Source organism: Excalfactoria chinensis, chromosome 2, assembly GCF_039878825.1.
Source record: "Excalfactoria chinensis isolate bCotChi1 chromosome 2, bCotChi1.hap2, whole genome shotgun sequence".
NCBI classification, from domain to species: Eukaryota; Metazoa; Chordata; class Aves; order Galliformes; family Phasianidae; genus Excalfactoria; species Excalfactoria chinensis.
Genome location: NC_092826.1, coordinates 116,643,766 through 116,660,790, shown reverse-complemented (window position 1 = coordinate 116,660,790; position 17,025 = coordinate 116,643,766). Strand labels below are relative to the sequence as shown.

The following is a 17,025-nucleotide window of genomic DNA, read 5'->3' as shown; positions in this document are numbered from 1 at the left end:
CGCCGCTTGACACGGCACGGAGCGCGGGGGGCGGGGCCGGCGCCGAGGGGCGGGGCCTGACGGATGACGCGCCGCACCGGACGGGAGGGCGAGGGGCGGGAGGACGCTTCCGCGCGTGCGCCGAAGCCCGTCGGCCAATGAGCGGCCGAGGAGGAAGCGGCCGCCGGCCAATCGGAAGCCTCCGGGGCGAGCCGCTGACGTCGCGACGCGAGAATGCGTGGCGTGCGGGGAGGAGGCAGCGCGGCTGCTGATTGGGCGAGGAGAGGCGAGGGCGGGCGGCCGGGGACCGTTGAGAGTAGACGGTGCGAGGGGTGGGACTGCGGGCGGTCACACAGGCACGGGCTGGGCAGGGGGTCAGCCCGCATTATTATGGGTAATCCCAGCATCAGGATAAAGAACGTGAATCTGATACCTTTTCCCTGCTTTACTGTGTCTGTCACTTGTCCCTTGCAAACAAAACAGCGTAAGGCTGGAATGACCAACTCTGGGTTAGAAACTTCATACCTGTCAGGAGCCGAGCGCCGAGAGAAAATTCAGCTGTTAAATCTGGAGCAGACTCAGTGGAAACCATGGAAAATCACAGCAATGTTTTAGGCCTCTGAAGGCGTAGATCCAGCCTTAAAGACACGTCTGAGTTGACGCTTTAAAGGAAGCATTAGTTATGTGGCTGTGCCTGGATTTTCCAGCTTTATGCAGAACTGCAAAAACATGCTGCTGTGCAGAGTTTGTAGTCAGCTGCAAACGCGTTGCATTAGCTGATATGGCTGAGACCGTTGCAGTGCAATGTGTTGGAGCCATTAAAATAATAAATAAAGGACATTATTGCTGTTCTTTTCCTCTCAAATTCAGTGATCCTCAGTCCTTGAGCAGAGGACATTTGGCTGAAGAATGGCTCGCAGGCACAGACTAGCAGAAGTAATGTTTGCAAAGCAAGGACTTTATCCAGAACTCCTCGCTGCAGTGACAGGAACATAGAATCATAGAATCATAGAATCATAGAATTACCCAGGTTGGAAAAGACCTTGAAGATCATCAAGTCCAACCGCAGCCTAACCAGTACCCCATCTCTAAAAACACCTCTGCTAAATCATATCCCTGAGTACCACATCCAAACGGCTCTTAAACACATCCAGGGATGGCGATTCAACCACCTCCTTGGGGAGCCCATTCCAGTACCTAACTACCCTTTCTGTAAAGAAGTTCTTCCTAATATCCAACCTGAACTTGCCCTGGCGCAACTTGAGGCCATTTCCCCTCGTGCTGTCACTTGTCACTAGTGAGAAGAGACCTGCCCCACTCTCACTGTAAGAACCTTTCAGGTACTGGAAGACGGCAATAAGGTCTCCCCTCAGCCTCCTCTTCCTCAGACTAAACAGCCCCAGCTTCCTTAAACATGAACTCAGCAGACAGGTTCCTACTGCATGATACACCACTGACCTGTGCAACCAACCCATGGTAAGATGCAGTGTTCTGAGTGCCTCTGCTTGGGTACAGATCTGCTGGGAGGACTTTGTCTCTTTTCTCCCCCATGTTAGTGTGCAGTGCAGTGTGCTTGCCATGGAATACTGCCATGCCTGCGCATCTCTTGCCTCTGTCCCGTGGTTATGATGTTTCTTGCCAGGACACTATTCCCTGTGTACCACAATGCATTTTTTGTACACCAAGGAATGAAGCACGTTGCAGAAGTGCTGCAGTAGTCACTATTGCATGTGGAGAAGCTGCAGAAAGGGAAAACAAAGGGAATTGTGGGTGACGATGCAAAACCTGGGAAAGAGTTAGGAACAGCCTTCCACTCCCAGCCATTTCAGATATTGTCTTATCCTGACTTATCTGTACCTGGCTTATTTTATCTCCATCCTGTGAAATGAAGGTGAGAGCACCTCAAACTGCTTTGACATTTGCAGATCACAAGCAGAACATAAACTGCTTAAGATGCCTGCTTAAGGAAATTGGAGAGGGTGCCTTTAGGAAAGAGCAGCTGCCAAGCAGAGCAACTTGCAGAAGGGTCCTGGTTTAGTCACTGCCACAGCAAAGCTGGTTAACAACAACCCAAGGATCTGTGTCATTGCATCTCACGTACAGCTCTTTATGGCTATTTTCTATCATCACCGCTGCTCTTGATGGTTTCTCAGCTCAGATTTGGAAGAAAGTTTGATCACTGCTCTGAGGAGCCTACTTTCTGTAAGAGAAAAAAGGGGTTTGCCATCATTTCTCTGACAGTTTGACAGTCGTGTGCTGATTCCTCTTATTCGCTGGTGTGAATGGATCGAGTGTAGTGCATTTGCAGTGGATGTGGAACTGTCATTAAAAATGAAATAGTTCTGCTAGCTAATGTTTCAACTAAAAACTGAAATACCTTCAGCCTGTCGCAGATGCTGTATGCCATGTGCTCTTGCATATGCCATTTCTAAGTAGTCTTTGAGCCCACTTCATAAACCCTCTTATCTCTAAGTGTCTGTGTCGTGAAATCCTGATCCAACAGAGTGGATAAATAAAAAGATGTGACCTAGGCTGCAAATAAAGCTACTGTTGCTCTCCTTCACCTTCTGCTTTTGCAAAAGTTTAGTCTAGAGTCAAAAAGTATTTACCAAGTACTGTTGGGATGCTTGCATTAGTGCTCTTGCTAGCTTATGTATTGCAGAGTTAATTGCATCAAGATAATGTAACGGTTGAACTGCTTGGGCCTCATTTTATCTACATTTCACTCTAATGAGCTGCTGGTCTTGTAACACAGAGTACTTGCCACTTGTGCTGTTTGCATAGTGCAGGAATAGTCCAGTCTTAATGTATTTGTACTAACACCAAGAACTAGTTGACATGGTGGGAAGTAGAGGCACTGTGCTGCTAATGTAATGTAGTCCCCCTCAGCTAACACAAAAAATACTGAAAGAAAAAGTCAAACAGAAAAACTCTGATATTCTTTATTTTTATTATAATTTTAACAACATGAGTAAGCAAAGCAATTACATGAAGAGGGTCTAATAAAGTTGTTCAAGCTACAACCTACTTTGATTGTTGAATCAAACTGAATAAAGCAGGCTGCTTTGATGGGCATTTAGCTTCCAAGAACATACTTAGCGGTGACATCTTCTTTTGCTTTGAATGGCAATGATCTTCTATAGGATGGGAATTTCATGATCAACTGAAAGTTAAAGAAAGAAGACTGATCATTACTACAAACAAGACAATTACTGAACCAGGTGCTATCTTCAGTTCAGCTGGTGAGATCTCATCAGCTTTGTCATGACCTGACTATGCAGCAGAAAACAAATCTGATACACTTCTTGTTTTATTTCAGGGTGAGTAAAAATTTCTCCCTGAGCTGAGCAGAAGAGCAGATCAAAAGCTGGGATTCAGGACCCAGCTTTAAGAAAACAGAACTGCTCTAGTCACATTCTCTTCCCTGAGTGCCCGTGTGTGTTTCAGATGAATGTACCTGCTTTGTTCTCCATCCAGAAGGCAGTGATATGCAGCAATGTCTTTCTCTAGCTGCTGCTTGTTGGTCAGCAGATTCTCACGATCCCGCTGCTGCTGCTCAGTTTCTGCTTTGATTTCTGCCATCTCTGACTCCAGCTTGGAAATGACAGAGCCCAGGTTCTGCAGTTCGATCTCGTGCCAGTGCTTGGCATCATATAGGGAATTCTCCAGACCCCTCTTCTATAAGGCCAAGACAGCAGACATTAAAATAGTTTCAATATGCTTCCCAGTAATTTTTTTTCAGGTTTGGCCAATATCTTCATTGCCTATGCTCACATGGCAATCTAATGTTTTCAGAATTCCTTTTGTTAAACAGTCTGAAAAATGTGTATTATCATTACAAAAGTTGAACCAGTTTGGTTCCAAGGTGCTGGGCTCCTCTTGAAAACAGGCAGAGGAGGGCAACAAAGCTTGTGACCGGGTTGGGAAGCATGTCCTGTAAGGAGGGGCTAAGAGTACTTGGATTACATTGCCTGGAGAAGGCCAAGAGGTGGTGTCATTGCTTCCTGCAGCTCCATGAGGGGGGAAGCAGAGGGATGTGCTGGCTCTACTCCTGAGAACCATTAGCAGGATGGGGTGGCTCAGACTGGACATGAAAAAAAAATGATTTACTATGAGGGTGGTCAAATACTGGAACAGGCTTCCTAGCAGGGTGGCTGGTGCCTCACGCCTGTCAGTGCTCAAGAGGCATTTGGACAATGCCCTCAGTAACACACCTTAGCTTTTGGTTACACCTAAGGAGGTCATGCAGCTGGTCTAGATGATCACTGGAAGTCTCTTCGAGCTGAACTATTTTACGCTATAGAATACAACCTACTCAGCAATCTTAGTGAAACTTACTATTAAGGTGAGTGTGGAGACACTGAAGCCACAACATGGGCATGCTCTCTTCAGAAAGCATGATGAAATCACACAGATGATAACCATTCAAAACAGGTGTTACTTACCAAGGTTCTCAAGGACTCAGTTTCAGCTTGCAAGCTCTGTATTTTGCAGGCAGTTTCATGGAACTCGGTTCTCAGGCCCTCTACCAGTTCTTCCTCTTGGCTTCGCACTGCAGCTGTCGCTTCAGCCTGTTGCTGGTGCAAGATTATGACTTCTTGTCATGGCATACTCAAACTGTGTTTTAGTTGCCTTACGTTCCAACATAACAGTTAATATATATTTTTGTTCAGGTTGTGGCAATTCTGATTTTGATTTTGATTGCTATGTATTACATTCCTTCAAGTAATGGTTTGGATAGTTATTAGTGTCTAGGCACTTACTGTAAAATGCCCTATACATGTAAGCATACATACTTGGTCTAAGTCAACAAAAGCTATTCAACATTCCTACTAGCATGTTCAAAATCACCGATGAAAAGAAAGCATTTCTGTAATTATTCCTTTTCTTCTTCTTGTGGCTGTATATAATACATATATATAATATGTATAACAACTTTCAAGTAAGTGTTTTCACTTGGCCCATTTGATTCCAGATGTATTCACACCATCTTTTTTCACATAGGATTCTATGAATCAGAGAAGAATTTATATCACAAAAGGCAGAAAAACAATTTCTGTTAATTAAGTTATGCAATTTAATGCTCTTCTTGCTTGCCGTTTTTTATATATGTTAAGTTCAGGGGCCTTTAATATTGCTGAAGGAAAATAGACCTTAGCCAAAAAAAAAAAGTTATATACTTCTAATGATCTGTAAATGCCTCTTTTTAAAGGGAGACATAGGTCAAGAAGGATGCCATTTCACCTGTATTTAGCTTATTCACGTTGCGTGATGCCTTCCATCTCTCAGTCATGTTCACCTTACTGGTGGCCCATATACTACCTGTAAATCCACCTTCCCTCACCACATGTGATGCTGGGGCTCTTGAGGCAGTTGCCCTAAGCTTTTAAGGCTTCCTAACACAAGTGATGTGAATGACACAACAGGCAGATGGAAGCGGCCCATCAGACCTTAAATATTGAGGATGGCATAGGAAGTGATGCACTGGATGAGCTGCAAAGGTTTTGATGCACACAGAGTTTCCGTGTCCTCTTTCCAGGATTACCAATGGAGTCATCCCACAGATGTCCATATGGAAGGTATTGCTGGGCATGAAATTTGGCTTCAGCTTTGGGATTCCTTCTACAGAGAAGTGCAGATATAATGTTCATAACCTCTTCACTAGGCAGATGGTATCTTCTGGGGCCTCTGCCCATCCTCTTCCTGAGACACTCCATAAAGAAAGGCTATACTGAATTGTGGTGCCCACAAACAGCTGGATAATAAAAGCAGAGAATGAAACCATCCTCTGAAATCTTTAGCTCTTTAGTGCTTGAACTTCTTAGGAACGTATGGATTTCAAAAACATCTGTGCTATTCTGAGTCAGGCATTCTGCAAGACCGTAGAATCTCTCATTAATGCCTTTTTAATGGAATCAAGATAATTAAAGTATGATTAGGACACCAACATCCAGGGTCTGAGCAGCATGATGTCTGTAGAGGGGTGTGGGCGTTGTTAATGTCTTCACTGGTCAGGGAGCATGTTAGCAAAGCAGTGAAGGAGGGAGAAACAACTGACATAATCCATGAGATTTTCAAAACCTTTTACGAGAGATAATGTGGGGGATGGCAGGGAAAGCTGTGCAATTGTGTGCGCAGGGCAAAGTACTGCCATGGATCAACAGCTGGTCAAGAGACAGGAAACACAGAGGAAGATTAAGGTCTAGGTTCATTATGCTAGAATTTTAACAGCATGGTGCATTAAGCCGTACTGCCTCGTGGATAAATCATTAACTGGAAAGACTTATGGGTGACAGAAAACAATGCAGGTTAGTAATGAGCAGAGGAAAATCTGCGGAATCAAACTTGGTGAATGAACAGCACCATTTCACTAAGTGGAGATCAGTGTTGAGTAATAGAAAGTAAAGACCCTTTCAGGGGAAAAACAAAAACAGAAACAAAACAAAAAAAGCCAAACAACATTAAAAAGCTTTCATGCCTTACAAAGGTTTAAATTACTGTGTCAATTCAGGGAAAGAATCTGTGCATTATGTGCAGAGCTCAAAGCAAAAGACTGCAGTTTTAAGGTTATTTATTCAACTAAAACATCCCACGTAAAACACCATTAGGTATAAACTGTTATGTTGTGGTGCATAAATACCCATGAAAATCAGCCCAAAATTGCAAGTCCAGCCAAAAGAAAAAGTAAATGAGGCAAGGAATTGGTTAGAAATTAAGGAGTTCTCGTTCTCTTTCAACGCTGCGTAAGTGCAAAGACAAATTTGTCACCACTTGGATGACAAAATGGTGTGACCCAGCAGCATAGGAAGGCATGAGCTGGAAAAAAGAATGGATATAATTAGCGTAGCTCCTGTTACCTGTATAAATAGTAACAGCGTGTATTTATCTGAGATACAAAGTGCATCATCTGAGTTTAATTTGGGGACAAAAAGAACTCAGGCTAGAATGTTGTACCAGAACCTGTTCAAAACCAGAACTGTTCTTCCCAGAAATCTCAGAGATATTCTGGTTCTTTCTTCCATTAGAGAAGCAAATCAAAACAAGTATCTGCAACAAATCTCTAAGCAAGAAGAGATCTGACTAAGGTGGTGAAGGAGGGGCTGGGCTTTGTCTGCCTGTCAGTTTCTCTGCCACATCTGGTGTTGGCTTTGATTGAAATCACAGCTGTAGGATCAAATGGTCATTTTGAGCTGGCTGTTTTCTCTCCAAATCGCATCTGAGGGCAGATGAAAGGTTGGAGGTATGAAGGAAATGGAGAGAATGAAGTTGCGACTGACTGTTTGCACATACAGAGGTATAATTAGGACAGGAAAGTGGGGACACCGAAGAATGTGGGTCCTCCAGGATGAAATCCTAGTTGGCCTCTTGTACATTCCCTGGCATCTGAGGTACCATTGTTGTCACAGGATTTGTTTTCTTCATTTTCAATGTAGACACCCGCTCAGAACTTGCATATATCTTTGCAAACTTATTTCTTGCTTTTCTTCTTTCTCTTCTTCCACACCACTGCCCCCTATCCCTCCCATAGTAACTCTGTATCAGAGGACAGCTGAGACTGTGCCTTTGCTAAATATCTCTGTAGCACAGCTGTAGTTGTGATTTGATGTGTCAGCACCAACTCAGAATTGGACAGCTGTTAAAACACAGGATCATGAACTTAATGCTTCAGTTCTGCAAAAATTCTTCAGCCGGGCAGGAAAAAATGAGAGTGATCCTTTGTGACAGAGGAAAAGCTGAGTTAAAAGCCTGGTTTAGATTCAGCATCAAGAGAGGAGACAACTTTCAAAGGGAATGTCTATTATCATCACTTTTCCAATTTTCCCACTGCTGCCAAAGGAAACAATTTCAAGGAGAAATGCGCAAGGAATGCATAGCTGTATAATTAGCATACAGTGATGTATTTTGCCCTTTTGATTTATGGGTCTCTGTACATTCTCCAGGGAAGGAATGGCTCCAGTAAGTAGGGTAATGATTGGTGCATCCTCTACAGGAGGTATCAAGTGATTACGTTCATTTTTCTTAGCCAGCGCTGCAGAGCCTTTAGAAGTCTCCCACAAATACCTGTGATATCAGTGGCGCCGTTTCCAAACAAAAACACCAAAACCAAAAACCAGCCCTTAAATTTACTGCAGAACGCTGGACAGATTTGAGGTTTGTTTTGAATCTCTAGATGTTGGAGTAACTTATGGAGACCGGTAACAGTGCTTACCTTGGTACGGAGCAGGGCACCTGCCTCAACACGATTCTTTTCAATGTCTCTCTCCCAGTGGATTCGGATTTTTTCCAGTATGTTGTCCAGGCCACTTCCCAGGGGAACATCAAGCTCTTCCAGCTGAGATCCAGCGAGCTGTTTGTACAACACTTTCACATCCTTGAACAACAATAACAGACATAAGAAAAAGTGAAATGGACCATTGAATGGTAGCATCAGAGGGGGCGTTGAGGAAGAGCTATTCTGTTGCCAAAGAAAAATTAAACATAGTCCCCAGTGGTGCCTCCGTGTTAGTGATTTAGTGCACTGGAGGGTTTCTTTTTCTGTGGCACTGGCTAAATGCAGAGGGAGAGGAGCTGCTGGGAAGCTGTTGTTTTCTTTGTGCCACATGCACAGGCAGAGAAGAGCATCAACACCAACTTTCTTTGTTTCATTATAAACACTGCAATAATACTTGGAAGTTTAAAGGGGATTTTGCACGTGTCTTCCCATTTTCCATGTTTTCCCTCTTATCTGAAACAACTTCCATCTTTCTTATGGATTGCTGTGGTACTGAAGCCACTGGTCACTGCTCAGTTTTGGGAACCGGGCACTGAGCTCAGCCACATCCTGAGCCATATGGAGTTAGCATGCAGTGTCAGCACAGCAGGACTGAAGCCAATGCCCTGTACAGGCATTTTCTCTTTACATCCCTGTGGCTGTGAATCTGACCTCTTGCTGCTGGGATTTCCACATTCAGATGTCCAACCTTGTGAATATCTTGTCTATCCAGCAAGAAATGGGGTATGGGCATCTGTTCTGTGCCATATTTATCAGACAGGGAAGAGTTAGAACTCACATCCCTGTAACCTTATGATGTCTCAAAAATTAGTGCTCTAAATTAACAGAGAGGAGAACAACAGGAAGTTTCCCCCATCAGGAGATGACAGGTGCAGTGCTGCAGTGCTTGCTCTGCCCAGTGCACGATGCCAGCCACATGAAGCAGGCACACATTAGCTCTGCAGCGCCCCAAGCCTGGACTTACTTCTTCATGGGTCTTTGACAGCAAAGTTAGCTCTTCCTTCATGCTTTCTATCTGGCTCTCCAGATCCATTTTAGTTAAATTAGCATCATCAATCACTTTGTAAAGGGAATTAATTTCATCTTCCACTGCCTTTCTGAATGGCTGTTCATTTTCGTACCTGTAGAGGAAAATAAAGTAGGCACAGCTCAGCAAGAAAAATGGGCATTCTTTTAATGACGCCATTTTGTTAATTAGCTCTTGTGCCCCTGACAGAGGCACAGAAACACGTGAGATGTGCTCTGCCCTCACCTTTGTCTCGATGTACCTCGTCATTAACTCTGGGCCTAATGAAAGAGGCCGGGCCAGCCGGCTGTGGTGCAGCAGCGTCAAGCTGACAGCACTCCTGATAAGCATGGCAAGCTGTCTTCTGCTAGGTCTGATGTTTGTATACCGTATGAATACGTGTGGATTTTTCTGTTTCTCAGTGTGACTGCTGCCTGCTCCTCCCTGCCACACTCTGGAATCATCGGGACATACAGTAGAACAACAGTGTGGTGTTTTTAACTCTCTCCACTGCACACACACTTTATTTATTAAACCACTTAAAATATGTGTGTAGCCTAGTGGATGTAAAGCAACAAACAATACAAAGACAACCCTACGAACGTGACTGATGCACATTTTGATGTAATGAAATAAAATAATACCTGAGGGGAGAATCAGAATTTGGAGGGATAGCAAAACTCATAGGAAATGGCTATTTGTAAATGTGCGAGTCCATTAGGAGTAAAAACTAGAAGGATCAGGCCCTGTGAGTAATACAGAGCTTCACATGCTCATGTAGCTAAACATTAGGCTTTGCAGATAGAAAGACTTTTTAAAAGGTGGCTGATCAGTACTTAGGATCTTCTTTCACCATTTCTTTCTCTCAGTGAAGACAAGGAAAATAAGAAAGACACTGATGTCCATATATCAAAGAATAACACTACATATGATGAGATTAATAAATATTAATCTTCAGAATGTGTTCCAAAATAATGTTAGAATTGCAATTATTTTGCTGCGTTACAACAACCCTCCCACGTTAGGTGGGCTAATAGTCACTAAGCCTTACACCCTCATCAAGTAAGCATTTGCCAAGGCAGAGTGTCAGGGAAGAGGGCCGGCCAGGTGCAGCCTCAGGTCTACCTGTCCTTAAAGTCTTCAGCAGAGGCCTGAATGTTCTCGGTGTGCAGCATGAGACGGGCGTTCTCAAGGACTGCTTCACCCACCTGGAAGGGAGAGACAACACAGCTCAAGCAATTAGCATCTCGCACAGGCGTTACCTGCACGGCCCATCTGTCTTAAGCAGATGAACAGTTCTGATTCTGAAAATAATCTTTTAGCCTGGGGCTGTTCACATGACTCATTGCAGGTAATTAAATCAATGACTTTTGTACATATCAATTCACAAATTGTCTGCAAATAGGCTGTGATTTTTCACCGACGTGTTCATTGCTCCTAAGGATTCATCTTCTTGTAGAAACACATTCATCCCGACTGTCAGCTGGTCACGAGGGGCAAAATTCATTACTGCACACAAGGTATGTTCAGCATTTAAGTCCCACTTAGAGTTTCTAGATAGAGTTTAAGGAGCACTTATGCAGCTCCTATTCTACTTCCCATATCAGCAGTCCTCCTCAGGGTCATCTTCTTCCGTGAACCAAGGAATATTTGATGCTCGTGCCTTGAGTGAGTGGTCCTCAGCTCCCAGAGTGCTGTTTTTCTTCTCTGATGGGACTGCATACGCTCTTGCTGTAGATACGAGACCTGGGAAGCAGTCAGTCTTCAAATATTATTACTCTGAACTTGAAGTGCTTTGGAGAGACTGTGCAAATAAAACTGTGGTATCATTGTTAAGATTTTTTGGTGTAGCTTTAATCCCCAGGAGGCGTTTGAGGGGCAATCAAACCTGAAAGGCTTGTGACACAGCGCCCTGTTGGGATTCAAGAGGGTTATACAAAATCGGAAATGGTAAGAAAAGGCCACAGCCTGCCCTAGAGTGTCACATGCACTGGCCAAAGAAAGGTCCAATTTGCTTCTAGGGTGACAGCAAACACTTAGACCAAGGGCTCCACAGGCCCTGCCTCTTGAGGCCGCTGCTGCACTTTGGAGGAGCTGAACCAAGTTTGAAGCCATAATGATGGCTGGAACAGCCACCTAGGATCAGCAGCAAGCTGGAGTTGGGTACCTACCTGGACATGCACTCAGTACAGACCCAGTCCCACTATCTGCACCTCAGTTTCTTGTCTCAGGGAGTGCCTGCCATCTGACAGGGTTGGTAGTGAAGGACCAAGAGTGGGAGGCTGCATGGTGCTACAGGAGCCTGTAGGGCTGTGGTGGGCTGAGCAAACAAACATCTCTTTGATCTGTTCCAGGAGATACGAACAGAAATTTGCGGTGGAAACCAAATCACCACAGCAATAGGAGCAGATTCTTGAGTGGGCCAGGAAATCTCTATATCTTACTTTGGATAATTAAGTCTGCAACTTTATGGGATGGCAAATCCCTTGAAGTGTTCTGTTCTCCCAAGGTGAAACACACTGTGCAACATGGGGCATCCAGGCTGTGTCCAGACAAGTCATCCTAAGTACTGCCAGTAGGATCAGCGCTGTACTGTGGTCCTCCTACCTGCTTGTACGCCTTCTGCTCACTAAAGGGGTGGAGGGGGAAATGCAATGCTGAAGCCTTGGTACGTGTAATTAACACCAATCATTACAAAAAGTGGCTCACTGCCATAAATTCTTACAAACTCAAGGACGAGGAAGGAGCTGGAGGAATAACCCATGCCCCACATTGAGGCATTGAGGTGTCCATGGTGGAAGTTAGTACAGCACTATACAATTTATAACTCTGAGGAGGTACTAGAGTAGAAGTAATGACTTGCTTACTTCTCACCTGGTGTTCTGAGCAACAGGAAAAGGTGGCCATGGCTGGAGGACCATTCCTACCAGCTTTGGCTTAGCCTGGCTTCCAGAGGAAACAGAACTCATGCCATTGCATGTTGAGCTGACAGTTTTTCTTTTATAACTCTGGGATTTCTTGGCTAGTTCCAAATGATGCGATAGAGGACTGGACCATATACGACCATATAAAAGACTGCAAGTTCCTACATGTGTCATGAAAATAATACCTAGACAGAGGGGCTGAACTCCACAAATGTCACCAAGGGCCAAAAAAAGCCTCACTTTAGGTCTGAGAAACCTTCAAAGCACAGAAGTCAGAGATGTTACAAAAGCTACAGGTGTGGGCAGAGAACATGCCTTGTGGCACAGCAGCCAGACCAGCCACAAGACCTTTATGTGCTCTCCAGCACACAGAGATGGTTCATCTTCAGCACTCAGATTCTTATTTCCTCCTCCCTGCTCCGTTGCAGCCTCCCTGGACAAGCACTGAGCCCCAGGTACTCTCTTCTGGGGCTGTGGGGCCATGCTGCTGGGTCCCTTTTTCCCCTTGCAGGATGGAGAAAGGACCATGTGGCAGCAGTATGAAGGTAGGAGTACTTCTTTGACCCACTACTTCTTTCTTCTCCTCATGTCTAGAAAATCTGATCCTGGAATCTGCTTTTTTCCCTTTAGTTTCTGCAGAAATCATTGCATTTTGTCCTCCTGCTGCCACTCATACATGAATGGATGAAGCTGATATTTTTCCCCTCACTCTACTCAGCATAAATAAACGCTGCCCTGCGATTTGCCCTGACCTGCCAAAACAAGTCCGTTTGCCTCCAGCAGTGAGCCCACGTAGTTGCAGTATCTGACCAAATGTCTATGGAAAATGAAAGCCTTCGAGGAAACCAGGAACATCTTGCCAGCAAATACGTACAGCTCAGTTCAGAGGGATGTAAATCACTAAGCGGAGAAGTTGAGTTCAGTGCAGAATGGCTTATGGTCTGCAATGGGAGCAGGAGCAGGCAATGCAGCAGTTTAAGGAACACCCTTGTTTGTGTCCGCGGGACACAAGAGGGCCCTGCTGGCTCCATTTGCGAAGCCCAGAGCAGGGCTGCACTGCCTTGTGGGGCTGCTGCAGGCTTCACTCTCTGCCAGGATGGCAAGTGTTGGAGCACGAATACAGATATAAGAAGCTCCTTTAAGCCCCATGTCGTCCTTCTGCATTCGGATCTGTGATGCACACATGCCTTCTGAAAGCGTGTTTTTTTCAGCTCAAGTTAACGCTGAATATTTGCCACACGAAGCCATTAGAATGCCTCAGCAGTTTTCTTCCACTTTCACAACTTGAACTTTTAGCAAAGATATCAGATTTGAATAGAAGCTACTGATTCACCAGGCTGCACCAACAGCCACACTCACTCACTGGGTTAAGTCTGGCAGCAAAGAAAACCAGGTGCTTTGAGGAGCTTGCAGACTCCATCCCTGCTGAAGTGTGATGGCACTTACAGGCCAAACATAGCCCTGGTGGCTGGCAGCTTCTCATTTTAGCAGAGACCTGACCAAGATCGGGACTGCACAATTTACCACACCTCCCAAATTCTTAGCTATGCTTTACAGATAGCTTTGCATAGTTCTGCTGCTCTTACCAGTGCCTGATGCCTTTCTGGATGCTGCTGAGTCCATGGTCTCAGGTGTGATAACGAGTCTCATGTGTTGCTTATTCATAGAACAGAAAATCATTCGGGCTTTTAACTTTACACAAGATGCATTTACAGGAGAACTTCGGAAGCCCATGGCTTAATCTTTCCTTCCACATGCTGAAATAAATGGTTTCTATCAGACCACTGTCTTCAACACAGTCCTATAGGCCAGACTAATGCTTTTGGCCAGCCTCTCATGGCTGGGCCTTCTTTCAGAGCCCAAAGGAGAAAAGTATGAAGGTAGCAAGAGTGGCCTTTTGCTGCATCGCCTTGGGAAAAGCAGCACCTGGATTGAGGCTGGGGAGATTGATATGTACTCTGTAAAACCTGAAATATTGCCTGTGCATGAGGTTAAAAGCTAACAACCCCACCTCACAGCTGAATGTGAAGGTGGTAGAGGTTTAGGCTGTCATAGAATTGATTATCCCACTGCACAAAGGGTTCAGACGGCATCTGAGGCATTCTGGGTGCAGCCCTAAAAGTGCAGCACACTAACAACACACCCTCTTTCCTAAGCCAGAGGTATAAGTCTGGCCATTCCCCAGAAGGGGAATGTGAAGCTGCCTTTCAAGCTTCCTGAAGACAATCCATCAGGGTACTAAAGGAATTGTCCCCTCTAAGACTGGTGTAAAACATCAAGAGGTTACGAATGGCAAGACTATGGGCTGGAGAGCTGAGGAGATGCAAAGTTCAAGGCACACTGAGGCCTCAGGAAGCAGAGCCTCATTCTCCCTGCAGCAGGACACCGGCAAGCACAGCCCGACCGCTTCCAGCTCCTTCACCCCCAGCAAAAGGAACCAGGAGGATGTGGTCCTTTGGGGCTTGTTGATGGTCCACGGCATAAATGTGACCAGCACTTGGCACCCCCAGGCAGTGTTTCCCTTTAGAGCCTCCCAGGACTGCATAGCCTGTGACCCGCAGAGTGGGAAGCGAAGGGATGGAGTTGCTCATTTGCACTCATGTAATGATTATTTTTCTATAAACAGAGCTTTTGGAAAATGTCATCAAGAAACAAGGGAAGAAAGTAAAAATCTGAATTGCTAATTAAAACAAACCAAAACCACCAACAGAACTAACACGCTCGTAATGATATCATGATGGAGGATAAACTAATTCAGTCCTAGCAGTTTCCTGTTAATAATTTTGATTCTCGGCTTAATAACCACAGCTAAGGAAGAAAAATATTAGAGAAATGGCCCATTTCCATGGGAGCAGAGTGTGGCACCTTGGGGTGCATTTCAATCACTCCCATGCACAGGATGCCTCAGGCGATTCTCTTCCTTAATATAAGCATTTTCCTCGGCACGCTGTGAAGCGATACGGCTGTAATTATCACAAGGGCGGACTTAACACCCTCCGCATGGGCTGCACGCATCAGGTTATGCCGCGTTTCTCCCCACCCCGCCGCGCCCCGCCGCTCACCTGGTGGTACACGGCCTCCCAGCTCTCCCGCAGCGCTCCCCAGCTGCCCACGCTGGAGGACTTCTTGTCCAGGTAGACTCGGATGTGCTCCTCCAGCTCCTGGTTGACCTGCTCGAGGGCCCGTACCTTCTCGATGTACTCCACCAGGCAGCCGTTCAGGCTCTCGTAGGAGAGCCCCCTGCCCTTCTCCAGCCCCGCGGCCAAGGGCACGGCGGAGCAGGAGCTGCGCAGACCTTGCAGGAAGACGCTGCTGATGCCCAGCGCTCGGCGGGACACGCGGGTGCCCAAGCTGCTCACTCCTCCGGTGGGCACGGCACCCACGTAGACGCCGGGAGGCCTCGACAGGCTGCCTACGCTCACCCGGCGCCCCGGGCCCCCCACGCTCTCGGCGGTGGAGGAAGGGGCTTGCTGCCCCAGGAAGGACGACCGGCGCCTGGGCAAGGGCATGCTGCCGCTGCGGCCCGCTCAGCCCCGCCGCCAGCCCCGCACTGGCGGGAGGGATGTGCCGAGCCCAGCAGGTCGGGGCTCGGTGGGGCTTTCGGCTTTGTGCGACGGCTTTCTGGAAGGCGGGCTTTGTGCATTGTCCCGGCGGCAGCTGGGTCAGCAATCCATTTGAGGGGAAATCTCCCTGCTGCTGCTGCTGCAAATGTGGCAGATGAACAGCACAATGGTGTTTACGGGCACAGCGGGGCAGGAATTCATGACAACGTACGTGTGAAAATGCCAGCGGTGTTTTCTGCGCTGACGCCTGGATGATCTGCCCTCATCCATCCACCCATGAATTACAAACACACTAACTGCTCGCTGACTCCAGACAGGCCCTCCTGCAGCAAGACATTACTTAAAGTTAAGTAAAACCAACCTCTGAGGTGCCTGCAGAGCCGTAGTCGTGCCCAGTCCGTGTTTTGCTGCTGCAGGGACTTGAATCCCTCCTCATTCTATGGACAGCCCTGGCCCAGCAGTCTCAGGTCAGGGACACGCACCCTCCACATCTCCACTTGACTTTGAAGTCTGAGCACAGTGGGATCGCCGGTGGTCAGGTTGGCATTGCTCCTTTGTGTGAAGCCTGCGGGCACAACAGCATCTCGCAGCTTTGCATGTGGCTTTGAGTACTTACTGGGTGGAAACACCCAGTATCTCTAACGTTTCAATTGCATTGCTTCAGCACAGAAAAACTGCATGTGTGGGACAGGGAGAAAGGAGGGGCGAAGGTGCCTTTTATGGCCCCCAGCCCCCTGGTGGGGAGCTGCATCTTGGTGCAGTTCCAGCCGGTAGTCATTCTGTCAGTGTGCTCTGGGGATCCACAGTCATTGGGACTCTGCTGGCTGGCAGGCAGTACAGCTGGACCAGATGTGTCACTGCTAGAACTCCCTTTTCTGCTGCCAGCTGTGGCACGCTTGAGTAAGGCATGTGGTTATCAGCGCTGCTCTGACCTTGCCTTGCCAAGGTACCTTTTTACTGATAACCTTGTGCAGCTGGTGGTGCAAAGCAGCCAACCAGAGCATGCTCACTCATAGCCACTGTCAGGGAAGTCAGAAGTGAAGGAAGAAAATAATCTACAAGGACTGATGACCAAAGGTAGAGAGGGGAAGGCTGAGGCATCAAAGGACAGAAGCCACTCCACTTGCTGAGCAAAGTGAGAAAGGCAATCTGCAGAGCTAAACCCAAAACTGATCCCTTGGTAACTGTTCAGGTTCACTCAAAGAGAGAACTTCAATTTAGCAAAGTCATTCCACACTCCATGTTACCCTCTGCCTGTAACGGCCCATTTCTAACCCACCA

At 46.5% G+C, this 17,025-nt stretch overlaps 1 protein-coding gene across 1 annotated transcript; it reads right to left on the bottom strand.

The window, feature by feature from the left end:
- Positions 1-2,905: 2,905 nt before the first annotated feature.
- BFSP2 (beaded filament structural protein 2) lies at positions 2,906-15,759 on the bottom strand. Its single transcript, XM_072329888.1, has 7 exons — positions 15,244-15,759; positions 10,383-10,465; positions 9,216-9,372; positions 8,189-8,350; positions 4,425-4,556; positions 3,437-3,657; positions 2,906-3,142 (listed from the first exon to the last, which is right to left on the bottom strand). The coding sequence occupies exons 1-7, from the start codon at positions 15,688-15,690 to the stop codon at positions 3,139-3,141; spliced, it is 1,206 nt and encodes a 401-aa protein (XP_072185989.1). The 5' UTR covers positions 15,691-15,759; the 3' UTR covers positions 2,906-3,138.
- Positions 15,760-17,025: the final 1,266 nt, after the last annotated feature.